The following is a 19933-nucleotide window of genomic DNA, read 5'->3' on the forward strand; positions in this document are numbered from 1 at the left end:
CAACTAAGTATTTCTCATCACCAAAAGATTTTCGCGTACTCTCCCATGTTACGAGACAAGAAAAATACACAAGTAGAAAAAACATGACATATACAAATACACAAATTATTATATGAATCAATCTTGATCTTTCATTAACTCGAAATGATACACACAAGTACGTTGGTGTGTGCTATGCACAAAACTTGCATATTATACACAAAACTAATATCTTACACAACCACAGCTCTCCAACCTATTTATAAACCGGTATATAAATGATTACAAAGTATAAAACTATTATCTTTAAATTTTAGAAAGCAGTGCGACACTTTCTCCTTAAGCAATTCACATGCCATTAAGAATCTATATATCTTCCTCGTATCTTGATCGAATTATAAATTAATATATAGCGCTTGTAACACCTTTAAGCTTGTTCGATTTTATGGTAATGGTTGTTTTTTTATTTACAAATACATTAAAAATATATATTTTATTTTTTAAAATTTATTTTTAATACCAGCAAATCAAAACGATTTGAAAACAAAACATACTTTTAAACAAAGCAAAAAATAAATTTTTTATTTATTTTTTAAAACTATTTCTGAAACCCAAAAGAAACATCTTTAACTTGTAGTCTAATCTTTGCCAAGTAGTGAAATTTTTATTTTTTATTTTTTAAATAATATTATTTTAAATGTTTTGTTTTTGTTTTTGTTTTTAAATATGATTCGAATGAAAAATAATAGTAAGGTGTAAAGGTAACAGTACTGAATGAATAAGCAAAACAAATGTTAGAGAGAGTACCAAACCAAACTGTGGGATTGTCGCTGTCGAAAATAGTCTTCCCATTTAAGTAAAGTTAGCTGAAGTTGCTGGCCACATTGAGTGACAAAGTGGTTAACTCTCACCTCTCTCTCTCTCTCTCTCTCTCTCGTAATCATGATCATTTAGCCAAAAGGAAAAAAAAAATTCATAAATCCAACAAAAGGTGAAAGGTGATAAAGAAAAGTTGAAAATTCATACAAGCAAGCACCAAGAACCTGATTCAAAGAAGCTCAAAAAGAAAGAAAAAGGAGGGACACAAGAGCAAAAACTAAAGAAATATATATACACTAGTGTGTTGTGTGTGTATTATATCATATGTAAAAAGATTTCAAAAGAAAACAGAAGAATCAATCAAGATGTTGTTTGTAAACAGCCTTTGTTTTTAGGTCTGCAAAACTGGGTCTTCTTTAATTACAAGGTATGTTCCCTGTGAGTTCTTCTGTTCATGTAAGCTTCTGCAATTTTGAGGCCTGTGTGAATTATGGTGTTTCTGTTGTGATCTTTTTGTTGCATGGTAATTGTGTTTATTCTATGGAGATGTAAAGGGCTGTGTAGAGGTTTAAAAGGTGAAATTTTTCTCCTTTTTAGAGAGATTGGTACTGTTGGTGATCATAAGTTGATTTTTTTCTTATTAAATTCCTTCATCTGTCTTGGGATCCCCTTTTGTCTTTCAAGTGTCAGATTTTGTTTCCTTGAAGAGTTTTAATTTTCTTTAAAACTATATATATAAAAAAATTTCTCTCTTAGTTTCGAACCCCTTAAATCTCTCTCTTTCTCTTAATTCCTGGATGGTTCCAGAATTTAACTGTTTTTCTTACCTGGTTTTGGACAGACAACCTTGTACAAGGGGAGTTTATCAAGTTCTATCCAGGATTTGTTTCTCTAGTTTTTTTATTCATTAAAAAAATAATAGTTATCTTTCATGGTTGTTTTCATAAATAGTTTTTGCTTTGGCAATTTGTGTTTGTTTGTATATATAACCAACTTTGACCTCTTTAAGTTTACCCCTTGATTGACAAACTGAGTTGGAGCTTAATCCATTTATTTGATTGTGACATGAAAAGATGGAGGGTGTCTTTGTTCTTTGGCATAAATGATCTGAATCTAGCATGCAGATTCCTGGTATTTTTTTCTTATTTATACTGTATCTGGGTCTGAGTGTATGTCTGTATGTGAATTCTTCAACTGATAACTTGAGGGAATTTTGTCATCGAGCTAGTCGATTGCAGTTGTTGTAACTATTTGCTAATTATCCGTCTCAAATCTAGTTTCTTTCACCATGTTTTTCCTTGGTTAAGACCATCTAGCTAATATACCTGTTAAAAACAGAAGTCGTGAAGATTCAAATTCCATCTTCGTGTGTTTATCTGGTAGAATTTCAACTCGTATTTTCTTGCAGTGTAGTCTTTCATTGGTGTGTGGTCAGCTATATAATAATAACCTTCATATCTGAATGATTCCACCTAAATTCTTCGTTTACTGGTTAATGTTGCTTTTCCTTGCATCCATATTTTTATTGTGCTATGATATGCGTAGATTCGTAACCTAGTACATGCATGCACAGGTAAGCGCAGATTCATTTGGTCCTACAGGCAGTTAATTGTGCGATTCATTTCCTCATCTGGGTGGAGACAGTAATGCTAGGAACATGGGAAAGAAAGGGAGTTGGTTTTCAGCAATCAAGAGGGTCTTTCTACCAAACTCCAAGGACAAACTAGCTAATGTAAGTTGCTATTCCTGATGCTGTATTTGAAATCAGCTTCTTTCAAAATGAGTTTTGCCTGACCTAAAATGTATTTTGTTGGGTTCTTTACAGGATTTGTTTGGTTTATCATATCATTTTTCTCAATCTTTGGAGGAAAATGAGTTCAGATTGTTATGATAATGGTTATATGTTTAACTTCAATTCAGTAATCTTCATGGCCTATTAAGTTGTATCCTGAAAGACAACTGATTCTTGCTAAATTGAAGTTTTTGTTTTTGATGCTAATAAAATGCACATATCTATATTGAGTTTGGAAAGATTGAAAACCTTTGATGAAAATTGTCCAAATGTATGTTATCATCATTGTTTGAAGATGCACCATCCTGAATTGATGAAGCAGAACGTGTACCAGGCTGCTTTCATTTTTTACTCACTCATGGCCTTCTACATGTCTCCATTGTATAGGAAGAGAAAAAATTACGTAACCTGTTTCATGACATTTAATGTTTGTTGTTCATGCTTGGTATTTTAGATTTTCTTGCCCATTTCTCATTTAGTTTTTATTTGGATTGAAAATGATAGCATTCTTTGCTTCTTCATGCACAGTATTTACTTGCAAACTGCTTGCAGGATTGAAAACCCATCCTCTTTTCTGCTAATTACCTTGCAGGAATCAGATAAGAGAAGCGCAAAAGAAAAGAAGAAGAAGGGTCGTGGAAAACTAAGACATGGAGAGACCACTTCATTCATTCCCCTGTTTAGAGAACCAAGTAGTATCGAGAAAATTTTGGATGAGGCTGAAAGAGAGCATAAATTAATTTTCAGGCCTCCCACACCTCCTGAGCAACCGACTACACCACCCTTTGTGCCTCCAAGATCTGCTTCTCCGAGGGTTGCTTCTCAAAGAGTCACCTCTCCAAGAGCTGCTTCCCCTAGAGCTGCATCTCCAAGGGTTGCTTCTCCTAGAGCAGCTTCTCCTAGGAATGCTCAACGCCATAAGGAGATATATTACAGACCAGAACCAACTCTAAGAAACCATCATGCTTCAGCAACCAAGATCCAAGCAGCCTATAGAGGCTATGTTGTAAGATTCTCTTCTCACTTGTAGCTTGCATAATACGGAAAACTTGATCAAGAAAAATAACAAGAAATCTGGCTATCATGTGTGCTGAAAAGCAAAAATATCTGTTGTTGATATTTGTGGCTCTATAGAATTCCTCATTTTAAGATTTCATTTGGGAAGTTGATCTATACAAGTAATCATATACACACATAAATGACTGCCAGAATGGGATTTTTACCCAGAATCTTGCAATTTATCTTTTGCAGCTTTTGTGCCATATCTTTTGCCATTTTTCTGGCTGATGATTGCGGGTGCCTTTGCTTTTAAATATCCCAAATTTAACATTATAGGCAATCCTATAGCATTCTTGCACGCCTCATTCATTTGGAATATTGTCAAACTGATACTATGTGGTACTTGTCATGAAGGCAAGGAGGAGCTTCAGAGCTTTGAAGGGTCTTGTGAGGCTTCAAGGAGTGATAAGAGGACAGAATGTGAAGCGGCAGACGATGAATGCAATGAAATACATGCAGCTCTTGGTTCGGGTCCAGTCTCAGATTCAGTCACGGAGGATCCAAATGTTAGAAAACCAAGCACGACGTCAAGCTCAAAACAAAAATGATAAAGAAGTGGATGGTACCTTGGGCAAATGGGGCCAGTCGGTAAGTCCATTTTTTGACTCATGGTTATGTTTCTTTCCATTCCATTAAGGAGCTATATGTCTGAGAACCTAGATCAATGTGTTAATCAGTATAAATTTGCGTGGGTTAAAAATAAGTATCTCACCTAAAACCTGCAAGTTAGGTTTGGCCTCCAATTTCAGATGCATGGTTTTGGTCTCTGCCTTACACTTGAAGCAATATGTCTTGGTGCCCTGTTTGTTGGTAACAGGTAATCAAAAGAAACTCTGCCTTTTTCTTTAGGCCATGGTACTTCCATGGAACATGTTGGGTATTATCCCTCTGATCAATGCATGGCTCCTTTAGAGGAAAGATCTCAGCACTTCTCACTCAGAGCAATGTTTAAGTACATCCTGTATTCGAATGCAAAGGAGGTTCAACAGCCCTTGGGCTACACAATGGAGGGTAGCCCTCCTCCCCACCCGCCCAGGATTTGAACCTCAAACTCCACATAGAAATCACAAATCTTAGCCACTAGGTTGTCCATTGGAAGTAATGCTAAATTATGTCTTTAACTTGTTAATGAAAGAGTGATTTTATTGTTATTGTTGTTGTCGTCGTCGTCTAAATAAAGGCAGCATTATATTTGCTTCTGTGTCTGTTCAGTAATAACTGGGGGTATTGGTATAGCCTGAGGCAGGTAATAGTGAAGACTGGGACGACAGCCTCCTTGTTAATGAAAGAGTGATTTTATTGTTGTTGTCGTCGTCGTCGTCTAAATAAAGGCAGCGATATATTTGCTTCTGTGTCTGTTCAGTAATAACTGGGGGTATTGGTATAGCCTGAGGCAGGTAATAGTGAAGACTGGGATGACAGCGTTCTGACGAAGGAGGAAATTGACGCAAGGTTGCAGAGAAAGGTGGAGGCAGTCGTCAAGAGAGAAAGGGCCATGGCGTATTCGTATTCCCACCAGGTATTTGCACTAAATGGCTCTCTTACCTCCAAAAACTTTGTAGCTCATTTTCTTCATTTCTTTTCTTTTTTTCTTTTGGTTACAATCATATTTCAATTTTGCTTTAACATACTGTTTAGGAAATTAATTTAACATTTACTGTTGAGTTTAGATTGCTAGATCTCATTGTAAGCACTGTAATTATGTAGTTTTGAAGATTGTTTGTTATAAAGAATATAACCCAATTGCATGAGAAACAAATCATAGAAGGGTTGCAAGATAAGCTATCAGGGATGACATTTCTCAATTCTATTAGCTTGATTTCAGCTAGGACAATATGTTCTCTGAAACTTTAAGTCAAAGAACAATGACCTGGAGACACAATTGTTCATGATATATGAACTTCAAGACCCAGAGTTATTACCCTGTGCAAGACTTGCACCTACCCATTGATCCCGTAGTGTTGGGTTATTGCCTGGATCATCTTGGGAATTAATTGAAATTATCATGACTGATGCTACCATGAAGCTACGTAGTATGCTTTGAAGAAAAGGAATACATCTTAGTATATTTGTTTTCTGTTTTCCAACAGCTGTGGAAAGCCTCACCAAAATCTGCTCAGTCATCTCTCATGGATATCCGTTCCAATGGATTTCCATGGTGGTGGAACTGGTTAGAACGTCAGCTACCTCCAACGAATCCTCCTGAAAGCCAAGCCTTGAAGAATTTTCAACTTACACCGCCAAGGCCACATTCAGAGATAAAGCCTAGCCCAAGACCCCCATCAAGTAGCCACAAGCAACAACATCTGGGGTTTGATAATATGGATACTCCCACACCGAGATCCTCAAAATCAACTGCATTTGTGTCAACAAGACCAGCGCGAACTCCTCTACTTAGAACTCCACAAGCAAACAGCCCTAGCTTGTCAAGATATTCAAGAGCAAGAGCCAGTGGAGGGAATTCTCCTTTCGACTTGCCATTGAAGGATGACGATAGCCTCACGAGCTGCCCACCATTTTCAGTGCCAAACTACATGACTCCTACGGCCTCAGCCAAGGCAAAAACAAGAGCTTATAGTAATCCCAAAGAGAGGTTTCCAGGGACCCCAAACAGTGAAAAGAGGAGACTCTCGTTCCCTCTTACACAAGGCATTGGATCTTTCAAGTGGAACAAAGGCTCCTTCTTCACCAGCAAGGATTCAAGCTCTCAAAGGGGTTTAGATAAGCATCAGTCACTTCAATCCATAGGAGATTTGAGTGTGGATTCAACCGTCTCGATGCCTGCTACGGTTGGACGAAGGCCATTTAACCGATTTGTGTGATTTTTTTCCCCTCATCTTTTTAACACCTTTTTTTTCCCACATCTTTCGTGTTATTTGATTGAGTGTATGGTGATATCAAGCTACAAAATACTGATGTAAAACATAATAAAGATACAAATAGGAGATGATGGTTTGAATGTAACAGGGTTTGCTTTAAAGAAAAAAGAAATACCATGACATTTTTTGGATTGCTTTAAACATTTTATCTTTTCTTGATGACAAGTAGTAGATGTCGTGTTGTTCTTCGTGAAGAGGGAAAATCATTCCTTCTAAAAGAGAAGAACCCTGAATCCCTGACTAGGAAAATACAGTGGCTGCTAGAATATGGTTTTCACTTGAACTCCCACGCCCTATTTTTTTCACTGAAAGTGTCGGCAACTTCTTTCTGGCCCCATGTCCTAACACCATCATTTTTACCCTTCCCTTTTTTTGACATCTGAGCCTGATATTTAATCTCTTTTAGCTTTGCAATTTTCAAAGGGTATATTGATTAGGTATATTGATTGGTTATGATATGTTTATATTAAAAATAATTTTTAAAAATAAAAAAAAGTGTTATTTTTATGTAATTTTTACTAACCATTACCATTCCTATTTTTTTTGTCTAGTGCTTGCTTTTTCCATTTTCATTAGCAGTCTAATATGACTTCTTGTGTTCAATCCTAGTCTCAAATTCAGCGCCAAATGATCACAAAATAGGCTGCCTTTGCAGCTTTACTGGACTTTCGGTACCTTGCCTAGACTTTTGGCACCTATGCTGTAAAACACGACAACTAGACTTCAGTCTCCAAGCCGTCAAAAGTCATGAAATAATACACCCACAGCACCATGCCTCTGTGCCGATCACATTTTTCACGCATTTTTAGAGTATTGGGGGGTGGTCTGTAGTGTATCCCGGCGGTAAGAATATTGAAACTTGTAGACGGTGGCTCCATGGACGTGGAGAACTTAACTGGACTCTCGAGCAAAGGGATGAGAAGCTCAGGATATTTATCATCTGTGGGTTAAATCCAGAGAGAAAACTTGGGGAGAGCAGAAAAGTGAGAAGGCCCCAAGCAGGAAGACGATGGAGCCAATATCTCTGCCGCCTACCCTCCCATTTTGCTCCTTGCTTGGTTTTTTCTTGGGTTAGATGTCAAGGGAATCTTCAGATCGTTCCATGAACTTGAAAACAAATCTCTAAAGATATTTAATTAGTTTTTATGGACGTTAGTTTCAAAGTATGAACTCTTAAAGTTAAGAAAGGGATAACATTTAATTTTAGATAATGAAAATGAGTTGGGCTGCGCAGAAGCTGATTTGGATATCTCAATAACATTAAAGCTGGCTTTTAATGCTATTTTTTTTATTGATGTGTTTGTGTCGTAATCTTAAAATAAATTTTTATACTCTACTTAGAAGATATCGCCTCGAAATAATAATTAAATTCTTGTTTATATTATTATTTACTTGGGATCTTTTTTATATTATGGTGGTAGCTGCATTTTATTCCAATTACAAATTCAATCAAATTTAGTTAATGAAACAATTATATAGTTTTGTATGGATTTCACTCTTTCTTGGATATTGATTAAAAATATATATATATAATTTATATAATTTTTTAAAAATTATTTTTTTAAAACCGGAACAATAAAAACTATATGAATTCTTAATTTCCATGTATAAAAAGTTATCCCGTTAAAACGACACAGAGAAGATATATACAGTCCTAAGAAGATCTCAGTGGTAAACATAAAACGACACCATCTGAATCTAAGGTTATCTTAATTACTGCCTACTTTTTGTTAGCTATTTAATGATGGATCAGAAGCAAATTCATTGCACGAGTAAATTTAGCCTACCAGTTAGATAATAGATATAGGCCATAGCTTTCTAGAACATAACATTATATATATATAGTATTTAAAGGAATTTTTTTAAAGATTTGCATAGTAAATTAAAAATATTGGTGACTGAAAAGCATAATATATATTATAGCTTGTACGTCTAAAAAAAAAGTAATTATATATCAAGAGAGATGAAAAAAAAAAAGGATATTAGGGAGTTTTGATTAAGACATTATATTATTATTGGAAATATCTAGATAAAATAAATCCAATTAAAAAAATCATTAATAATAAATTAAGTGGATCATATTTATCATTATAGAAAAGTGAGTCACCCACTACTAAGAGTGTGTTTGGCAGTGTGGTAGCGGTTGCTTTTCAAATAGCTTTTCGTGCTGAAATACATGTCAATGATGTTTTTTTATTTTTTAAAAATCATTTTTAACATCAGCACATCAAAACGATCCAAAAAGTACAAACCGCACTCAATTTTAACAAAAAAAAAATTCAAAATTTGGCGAAACGCAGGTTGAAACGCACAGCCAAACAATCTCTAAAACTATAAGTAGCAAGTATAATACACTTAAATCATCAATGGTTAAACAAAAATAAAAGAAAAAAACACAAGCTAATTTGGTAAAAAACTTGCATTGAACTATCTAAAGATATTTAATTAATTTTTATGGATGTTAGTTTCAAAGTATGAACTCTATAAGTTAAAAAAGTATAGCATTAAGGCCGGCTTTTTAATACCTTGTTTGTTAAGGTAGTGTTCTGTCATAATAATTTTAAATTAAATTTTTTATATTTTAAAAACAAAAAACAACATCTTCAAAAAAATATTAAAAACATATTGGAGCTATGATGAAAACATCATGTTACCATTAGAAATATATAGACAAAAAAAATTTAATAATTTGAACCGCAATACCAAACTTGACTAACTTGATCAAAAACTTGCATAGACCTATTAATCACTAAAAGCTAACGCGATCGAAACTCGAGACTGATCCTGATCCGTTGACTTTTTTATTTTTTTAAAAAAATATTGATAAAACCTCTAGATCTTGCCCAAACTGAACATTCGTGTGAGGTTTTACAACTATAATATAGATTTTAACCTAAAAATATAAGCATGATGTCATTCTATTGCAACTAGTAATTAAAAGAGGACAAAAACTTAATTGACTTCTATGTCAGTCGTCCCTATCTAATCGCAAAGTGTGATGGGTTAACCGACACATACTTAACAGGGCAACTCCTTTATTATTATTATTATTTATTTTTGTGTTTTAAAAATAATTTTTTAAAAAAATAAAAAAATTTATTTTTTATTTATTTTAAATTGATATTTTTTCTAGTGTTTTTAAATTATTATGATATGTTAACAACAAAAATAATTTTTAAAAAATAAAAATAATATTATTTTAATACATTTCTAAATAAAAAACACTTTAAAAAACAACTACAAACATACTCTCAAACACCTACTATGAGCCCGAACCACATTTCACGGCTTAATGATATTTTATTTATTAATATGGGTGTTTGGATCAATTTGCGTGTATCTTGATTAATCTTTTTATTTTATATATAAATCTCCCCGCTAAATAAATTATCAATCTGTAATAAAATTATTAAAAAATTAAAAATAACTCAATCGTTATATTATTTATCTGTAATAAAATTAAATCAACCTCACGTCAATATATCCCTTCAACACTAAGAATGAAAAGAAAATACAGTGAGCCCTTTTAAAAAGAAGAAAAATAAACTCTCTTCTATGATTAATTGTATATGATATAGACTGAATAAGAAATAAATTTAATTGAGTGATTTTCTCGGATTGTAAAAAATAAATAAAAAATAATTGTTTTTGAAAAGCATAAAATGAACAAAATTTGGAACATCATGTGATGGGAAGTCGACAGATGGACAGCTGCAAGAAAACAAACGACAGCTTGCCACGAAAAAAGAAAGAACAAGAAGAGGTCCATCTGGGCTTTCTAGTGGAAAAACAACACAAAATGTTATATTTGGTATAATGTTGTTTGATATTTTTTTATTATATTTTTTTATTTAAAAATATATTAAATTAATAATATATATATATATATTATTAATTTAATATATTTCTTTTTATACCTTGATTTGAGACTTGATTGTGATAGAAAGGTAGAAACATTACTCAACTTTATTGATTGGGATTTCGTAATTAGAAGTTAATTTTATATTAAAATAATGTTTTTTATATTAAAACATCAAAATCACTAGAAAAAAAACTAAAAAAACCTCTAGCTGAAGATGAAAGCCATGCAAACAATTATGAATAATTAGTTTTTTTTTCTATTTTATATTTTTTCAAATAAAATATACTTTTAAAATAAATAAAAAACAGAAGTTATTGCACTACACTTACGAGCGGGACATGTTTATTTATCATTTTCTTTTCTTTTACCATTTTGTCCCGAATCTTAACCTCATTTTACATCATCATACATGAATAATTTGGGATTGTATTATAAAAAGAGTCTCTCTAATTTTATTTTATTGAGATTGGTTTTAGGAAATCCCGTAGATTTGATTCTTATCCATTATATATATATATATATATATATATATATATATATATATATATATATATATATATATATATATATATATATATTATGTGTGTGTGTGTGTGTGTGTGTGAAATATTGCTAATCCGTGTAATTTGAGCCTGTGATTTTCAGTCTTGATTGAATCATTGTCGTCAACACCTTTGATTAATTTATTTTTTAGTGAAATCGAGTTTTTAATATTCTTTCTGTCCCATCTTTAATAGGCAGGAGTCCTGTGACATGGTTAAAATTTAATAACTAATGATTTTTGTAACCAAGAAAAAACAATTTTTAATGGGTGTCAAATAATACTTTTATATTATTTTCGACATATTTTTTAATGTGAAGATTATTTGATACTAATAGTAATGATAATAATAGTAATAATAATAGCAATGATAGTAGTAACAGTAATAGTAATAGTAGTAAAGATATTGATGTTATTATAGTAACAGTAGTAATAATATTAGTAGTAATAGTAATAGTAATAATAATAATAATAATTTTACTTATTACTAATGGTAGTAATAATGATAGTAATAACAATGATAATTCGTCGTTCAAATGTTGAGGATTAAGTTTAACTGTTTTTTCATGTAAGCTATTTATAGTCTAATAACTCAAGTTACGAGTTTGAAAAGTTGATATATCTTGATGTTATTTTTTATTTTCTATCTTTTTTTTTTCAGGTTTCATCGTTCAATACTAATTTTTCAAAATAAACATTGGCAATTCAAGTTTTCTTTGAACCTATTTAGAGCTTTTTTTTTTTTAAAGCGTTTTTGGTGTTTTCAGATTGTTTTGATGTGCTGATGTCAAAAATAATTTTTTTAAAAAATATTATTTTGATACATTTCTGAGCGAAAAACACTTTAAAAAACAATCACCACCACACTTTCAAAAACCCCCTAAATAAACAAATTCACATAGATTTAGCTCTTATATATAGTTTAATTAAAAACTCACGCTAGACAAAGATCCAAGTCAAGGGATTTCAAGATATATCTTCTTGTCCATGTTCAATATCACCACAAGAAAATCCCTGCACTCTTAGTTTTTTTTTTTTACATTTTTTTTAAAATAGTTCCGCCCATGACAAACCGTAGACCAATAGAATATGTTTGAGAGTGTGGTTGCGGTTGCTTTTCAAATTGTTTTTTTTTCCAAAACACATTAAATTAATATTTTTTTTTATTTTTTTAAAATTATTTTTGATATTAGATCTAAAAACATCAAACACATATTAATTTGAAGTAAAAAAATAAAATAAAATTTAATTTTAAAAAAAAATACTTCCAAAACATAATGCTAAATACTACCTACCTAAGTATATAACTATTGAATTACCCAACCAACTCTTTAAAACTTACACTAATCAATCAATCATTGAATCTTTCATCATACCAACTACTGAAAGCAAATCCAAGAAAATTCTACCAAGAAAATGCTCACACACCATGATCAAAACTTGCAAACATGTCCAAATATATCTTTTTTTTTTATTTTTGATAACCCGGGATATCCGGACCAGCTTGCGCAATGTCCAAATATATCTTTGAATCATACCTCATGCTTATCGTGTTACATCATTTACACAAAAAAAGCTATTATACCATGTATATTTTGACTAGGAGTATGATCACATACTTGACTCTGGCATATATTACAAAAACATATATTAAATAAGCCTTGAATTATTTATTGTAGTTCAAACTTAGCTATTGTCAGAAACCCTAATATCAACCTCCAGTGCATTAGGTCATTGATAAATTCATTGCTAGTTTAGACTTAAATACAAACACAGCGCATGATTTTGTCATCAACCTGTTGATATATTATTGCTATTTTTTTTTATATAACTTGAGGTGTCCGAGCCAATTTACGGACATCACGACTAATCTCCGAACCAACTGAACACCCTGCAAACCTAATAGACAGGTAAGGCACTGCGGGGTGACAGACATGCACAGAGAGGATCGAACCCGATTACAGAGAAAGGGAACAAGTCCCTTCCCCCACTAGGCCACGACTCAATGACATATTATGTTATCTAATTCATAGTGCTTTGAGGTGTTTATGCTTAAAAATTACTTTGGTGTGATTTTTTTAAATATTGGCTGAATTCTCTCTTCAAGAAATACGTTTTGTATTAGGTTTAAATAATTTTTGATATATTATTTTTTCAGTCACATAAAAATGACCTATCGGAATATTTATTTATAAACCCTACTTTATACTAAAGATTTAGAACACTCTAGTAATACCTTAATAATTAATCTTAAACCTCCTATATATAAATGATCATGATTTAAAGTTATTATTATAATTAAATTTACATTTTACACGGCATTTTTTATCGACTATTTATATAATAATTTTTTTTATTTAAAAAATAGTAAAAATCTTGTAAAGAAAAATAATTTTATAAAATATATTTTTTTAACCGAGTACAAATTTAAAAAACCAAAAATACTCTCCATATAAAAAATATTATATTTGAATAAAAAAATTATTTTTCCTTGCTTCAATTCTACAAAAAAATTAAAGTATTGCCCTGAAGATCTCCTAACAAGCAAGTAGAGAGAAATAAATGGTGGGGCAAAAAAGTAATTGTGTTAAAATATAAGTGTGTGTGTGTGTGTGTGTGTAAATTGCTATAAATAAGGCACTTGAGTCCCACTACTTTTACTACTTCACTGTTTTCTCCCCTGCTCTTTTTCTCTCCTTAAAAAAAGATTTGTTTTTTCTTCGTGGAGGAAACTGAGCCTGGGACACAGAAACAAAACAGCAAGCAATGGCTCTCAAGCTCAATCCTTTTGTCTCTCAATCTCAAAAGTTACCTGGGTTTTCTCTTCCACCAATGGCTAGCTTCAGATCTCCTAAGGTTCGCATGGCATATACCCTGAATTCTCGCACCAAGTGAGTTGGTTTCTTTCCCTGTTTCTTTTTCTCTTCAATGCCCATTTTGTCTTTTGCTTATAAACCATGGATCTTTGCATGTTTTTTAAGATTTTCAGCTGATTTTGGATCTGGGTTTTTGTTTCCTCACTGTAATTTGGCTTCTGTGTTCATTACTTATTCGTGTGTGGTTTTGTGATCTTGTTGTTTATGCCTTCAAACACTTTTTTCTATTTTTGGGTATCAAATTTGAAAGTTTCAACAGTTTTTTAATAATCATGGACCTTGCTTTTGTTCTTTGCCTGTGGTGATGTGTTGTTTTGCCCTGATTTGATTTGAATGGAAGTTGCTTCAGGTCTGTTCTAGATGAGTTTTGTTCTTTGCCTGCGATGCTCTTTTGATTCATCTTCTAATTGTTGTCCCCTTCAAATTTAGCTTCTATAACTTGAATTCACAGAGATGTGCCTTTTTGTTTCGAGTAAGTATTCACATTTGTTTTATAAAGGTTTTTATTTTTTGAGAGTTTAATTCAAGTTTGTACATTGTCCAACTGAACATTCTCGTATTTATAGTCTATTTTTTAACATCGAAGTATTTTTTTTTTTAAAAAAAAAATTGTTGGAGTGGTGGTTCTATTGTTTTTATAGCATAAAAAATTATGATTCTATGCTTGTCGTTTTTTTTTTAGAAAAAAGTTTTTTTTATTGGGATTTAAAATGGCAAGACATTTATTATGTTGATTCATTTGAGTTTTTAGCATGTTATGAAAAAACCAACTAAGAGGAGAGAGGGGGGTGTCAATTTTTTGCCGTCTGTGAAATTAGGTTTCATAAGATTCTACGAACGTTTTCTGGCTTATGATGACTAGAGCCATTAAAGGCATATTCTATCGAAATTCCTTTATTATTTATTATTATTTCTCTTGATTCATATATGTGGTTGGGATGGTTCTCTTTGGTTTGGTGGTTTTCTTTATAGCCTGTGGTTTTAATGTCAGCACGTTTTTTTCTGGTTGTCTTCTCTGGCTAGACGGTGACGGGGTGGTTAAGATATTTGTTATATTGTCCATATCTTTGTTTCTAGAATTCCAGGTTAGCATTTGCATTGATTCTCTTCTATTAAAAGAAGCATTTATTTTATGTCAAAAGGTTTTTATATTTTTGTCGGTGTCACTGAAGCTTTTGGTGTTTGTTTTTAGAGATGGATGAAGTAAGATGCTTGGATGTATCATATATGGGTGCTTGTTTGTGTACGTGTTTGGTGACAAAAACTTTGAACTTTCAATGATCACTGGATAAAAAACCTGGCTGAAAGTTTATCAATTTGATTTTAATATTTTGATTGATTCATCGTTATAATCTATGTTGCATATGATTGCTGCATGCTTGTGCATTTGTTGCTTGCTCATGTTTACTCTGTTGTGTTAGTTTTTTCTGTATTTATTAGCTTATTGAATGATTCGTGTCCTTTACATTACTATGACAGGTCATTACCAGAGGTGACCTGGGGTGTTTTGTAATTCTGGTTCTACTGCTGTTATATGCTTTGAGAATTATTCTTTTTCTGCGGTCATTGTTTTCTGTTCCCTGCTGTCAGTTCTATTAGACTCATACATATGTAGAGTGATCTATGTAGCAAAATTTTACGTGTGGTTCAATTCAAACACGATGATTACATTTTTAGGCTGATAGATGTAATTTTTGTAGTACGTTTTCTGCTTGTCATGTTCATTTTTTTTCTTTAAATGTTGTTGAATCTACATCTAAAAAGGATATTCAAGTTGGTGGAAGTCTTTAAAATGGGTGGCTAAGTAGACAGATTCCTTTATTGCACTGGTTGACAGGTTGTGAATCTTTGACTTTTCTTCAAGTAGCTTTTTGCCATGTTTTTTAGGTGGTGCAGAAATATTTCTCTTTCACTTGAGGGGTTTGGTGAACTTGAATTTCATTTTTAATCTTTGAGGATCTTCAGCAGTTTTCTTTTAAATTTATGATTTTTGCATTGGATGCTAATTTTTTATTTATTATCCTTTTTTTTCTACTAGGTGATCTATATAGTATAATTATATTTTTCAGACATCTTTATGAGGCAGATATTGTTTTTTGGTTTATTTCAAGTGGGTATTTAAGTTGTTGAACCTAGTTTGATATCCCAAATGTTTAGCCCTTGCATTGGTTCCATAGGTGAGAGCGTTGACTATTATCTAACTTGTAGCTGTATGTCATGTTGATAAGAACCAAATAACTCTTTTCCCTACAACTCGTCTCCGTATTCGTTTCCACTTTCTTGCTTTTGGTAGCTGCAAGCCAGCTGCTTGTTTGTGTTCTTGTCGCATGTTATTTTATACGTTGCTCTTCTTTTTGAGGTGGAATTCATGGGTTGCCTTCTTTTTTGTGACTGTGAATCTAACATTTGATTGTTTCATATGAGATCATTTGATAAGATGTTTGATTCCCTCTATCCCTTGTTTTCTGCTGTGGTTGTTGTGATACTGGCATTTGGCTTGATAATAGATTGTGGCATTTGCAAAGTCTGTTTTGTATGAAAACTCTACTTTGGTTCTTGTTTACGCCTAAAATAAACAATCTTCAATTGGCCACCTTTAGAAGGAGGAAGAGTAATTGTTCAGCAAAGATGCCTTACACTGCTGTGTTTGATGTTCCACTCAACCAGCTAACACTATAACTTAGAGGACTTGCTAGTTAATGTGCAACACATTGAATGAGGGTCGAAGATCATTTTTTATATAATCAAGATAAATAAATCCATAACTATGTTTCTGATTTTCAAACCAGAATATGGGTTTCTTTTGGGCCTATGATGATGGTAGTGCTATACAATGGGAACATCCACTTTTATTTTTTTTTATTTGTATTCCGGAGATGTGAGTTTATGGTGTGATAAGGTGAGAGGTCTGCCAGGGAGATTGAACAGTGTGTGAGCAACAATTAGTGAAGTTTAGATTCAATAAATGGAGAGAGGGAAGCCTGTCTTTAACTCTCTTTCCACTGCTACCCCAGAAAAGAGAGAGATTCTAGCCAAAGTGAGTGAAGACTGTATATTCAAACCTTTAGCATGTGCTCAACCTTGCATCAAACTGCCCTGACATTAGTAAAACCAATTTCTAATCAATTTCTGCGTATATCCTCTCTCCACTTCGTGTTCTTTTTCATTGTATCTTATACAACAGGCCATGCAGGAACAGTCACTAATTAAATAATGGCACCTATTATACTATTGTGTCACCGTGTAGAAGCATTAAGCTGGTCTAATCCCTGAGACAAATCCAATTTATACATTAAGCACACAATCCTGAATCTTTCTACTCAATGCAGGGAGGTTGAGAGTGTCAAGAAGCCTTTTATGCCCCCTAGGGAGGTGCATGTACAAGTCACACATTCTATGCCACCCCAAAAGATTGAAATCTTCAAATCTTTGGAGGATTGGGCTGATCAGAACATCTTGGTTCATCTGAAGCCAGTTGAGAAATGTTGGCAACCACAAGATTTTCTGCCCGATCCTGCCTCTGATGGATTTGAAGAACAAGTCAGGGAACTCAGGGAGAGGGCAAAGGAGCTTCCAGATGATTACTTTGTTGTTTTGGTTGGAGACATGGTCACAGAAGAAGCTCTTCCAACTTATCAAACAATGCTGAATACCTTGGATGGAGTTCGTGATGAAACAGGTGCTAGCCTTTCATCATGGGCAATTTGGACAAGGGCATGGACCGCTGAAGAGAATAGGCATGGTGACCTTCTTAACAAGTATCTCTATCTCTCTGGGCGAGTGGACATGAGGCAAATTGAGAAGACAATTCAATATTTAATTGGGTCAGGAATGGTGAGATCCTTGTCGTAAATTTTCTTATATTCAGATGCATGCTCACAGAAGAAACATAATTGTTCCTTTGACCACATGTTCATAGATTTTTCATTGGTCCGATTAGCAATTGTGATGCACTTCTGGGTGCTCACCACACATAAAAGTTTCTGCTGTTGCGGATTCAGCCATTAGCATAGTAAATTGATTTCTACTGGTTGGTGGTGGTTTAATTTTCCACCCAGTCAATATGCCTGCATTTCTAATTGCAGTTTAATCTCGATCTAATTCACTGCAAATTGAAGAATTGGGTCTGCTAATAGGTTTATTTTCTGAAAAAAATAATCTCCTGTTATGATTACGTTTGAAGCAAAATCTAGATACCTTTATAAGAGTTAATAATATGGATCCATGGAGTCGATCACCAGACAATTTAGTCTCGAAGGTGCCTTTTTCTAATTTGATTTTCTTTTCTTGTATCTTTTCATAGGATCCACGGACAGAAAATAGTCCCTACCTGGGGTTCATCTACACTTCTTTCCAAGAGAGGGCAACCTTCATCTCCCATGGGAACACTGCTAGACATGCCAAGGAGCATGGAGACATAAAATTGGCTCAGATATGTGGTATAATTGCTGCAGACGAAAAGCGCCATGAGACTGCCTACACAAAGATAGTGGAAAAGCTCTTCGAGATTGATCCTGATGCAACTGTTATGGCTTTTGCTGACATGATGAGGAAGAAAATTGCTATGCCTGCACACTTGATGTATGATGGCAGTGATGATAACCTTTTTGAGCACTTTTCAGCCGTTGCACAGCGTCTTGGAGTCTACACCGCCAAGGACTATGCCGATATATTGGAATTCTTGGTGGGCAGGTGGAAGGTGGAGAAATTGACTGGACTTTCTGCTGAGGGCAAAAAAGCTCAGGACTATGTCTGCGGGTTACCTCCAAGAATTAGAAAGCTGGAAGAAAGAGCTCAAGGGAGGGCCAAGCAAGGACCCATCATTCCTTTCAGTTGGATTTTTGATAGACAAGTGCAGCTCTGAGTGCAAAATGCAACAGCAATGGTTAGTTTCACTCTTCACCACAGAAACAGAAATTGCAAAGTGCAATATGTCTTGCAGCTCTTTAGTTTTAGTCTGTGGGAAGGGAGTTTGTTGGGAAGTGAGTTTGGTCAAGTTGTAGTTGCAGATACAGTTGTTTCTTGTGTGTTTGTCTCTGGGAATGCTGATGGGGGTAGCTGTAGTTTTGATGTTGTGTTCTTTTCAAGTAGTCTGTTGTGTGAGTCTGTGTTTGTCCTGAGTGTAAGCAAATAATCCTTTCTTGGCAATTTTGACGATGATGGTGACAATCTTCATGGTGCAGCTTTTCATATCCACCTGTGGGCCTCGATATAAGGCGAAACCCGGCTGCCATCTTGGCTAGCTTGCCGATGAACAAGAACTGTTCTTAATATAGGATAATGCGATGGATATGGAGCCATACATGATATTGGTCCTCGTTTTGGAATTCAAAAGTTGAAACATGCTGCACTTTATACTTTCTATTGGATTTTTTACGCATGTAGTTATTCCTCTATAAATATAATTTATTATCTTTTCTGTCTTGAAAATTTATTGAATAATCATGATATTATTTAATTGATAAATTAATTATTTATCGATTAATACATTGCTTGATGAAAAAAAGTAATTTATCAAGGGTTTTTTTTCCCCAAAACGTTCAACTTAATTAATGTATTATGTATTGTGATTATACAAATATTATCTAATTCTTGAATTATGAATTGTTATTATTTTATGTACTTGTTTAACCAAAAAAATTTCACAAGTATAATTAGTCTTATTAAATAGAAGTCATGAGACTATTTATTTTTGCAATAAATTAAAATTATATTTGATGTATACTTAATTAATATACTTCATGAATATCAAGTTAAACAAAAATATCTATAAAAAATATATATAATATCATAAACAATAAGACTAATTGCAATGATTTTATATCTCAAAAGGGTAAAGAAATCAACAATAATAGATAAAATGCGCAAAACATTATGGAAGAGAGGTGTAAAGAAATCAACAATAATGGATGAAATGCAAAAACATATTATGTGAGTCCAATATAGAAAATTCAACTTGTATTTAAAAGCAATTACAAGAGTAGATGTTAGAAAAGTTTAACTTACAAGTAACTTAAGTAACAATATCAAACACAATCAAGAAATCATCACAATATCTATGAGTTAATATATATGATGCAAAAAAAAAAAATTCCTAGAGCTAGAGAAGGTTGTGGTTTGTTCAAT

The 19933-nt window shown here is 33.1% G+C and overlaps 2 protein-coding genes across 2 annotated transcripts; both read left to right on the forward strand.

The window, feature by feature from the left end:
* Positions 1-870: 870 nt before the first annotated feature.
* LOC18104592 (protein IQ-DOMAIN 14) lies at positions 871-6669 on the forward strand. Its single transcript, XM_006376381.3, has 6 exons — positions 871-1225; positions 2372-2530; positions 3183-3596; positions 4004-4237; positions 5037-5168; positions 5740-6669. The coding sequence occupies exons 2-6, from the start codon at positions 2456-2458 to the stop codon at positions 6469-6471; spliced, it is 1587 nt and encodes a 528-aa protein (XP_006376443.1). The 5' UTR covers positions 871-1225; positions 2372-2455; the 3' UTR covers positions 6472-6669.
* A 6914-nt stretch (positions 6670-13583) lies between these two features.
* Positions 13584-19237, forward strand: LOC18104593 (stearoyl-[acyl-carrier-protein] 9-desaturase, chloroplastic). The gene is made up of 3 exons (XM_024583667.2): positions 13584-13822; positions 17137-17641; positions 18111-19237. Exons 1-3 carry the CDS (start codon positions 13698-13700, stop codon positions 18669-18671), a joined length of 1191 nt encoding a protein of 396 aa, XP_024439435.2. The 5' UTR covers positions 13584-13697; the 3' UTR covers positions 18672-19237.
* The last annotated feature ends 696 nt before the right edge of the window (positions 19238-19933 follow it).

The sequence above is a fragment of the Populus trichocarpa genome, chromosome 13 (genome assembly GCF_000002775.5).
Source record: "Populus trichocarpa isolate Nisqually-1 chromosome 13, P.trichocarpa_v4.1, whole genome shotgun sequence".
Taxonomy (NCBI): Eukaryota; Viridiplantae; Streptophyta; class Magnoliopsida; order Malpighiales; family Salicaceae; genus Populus; species Populus trichocarpa.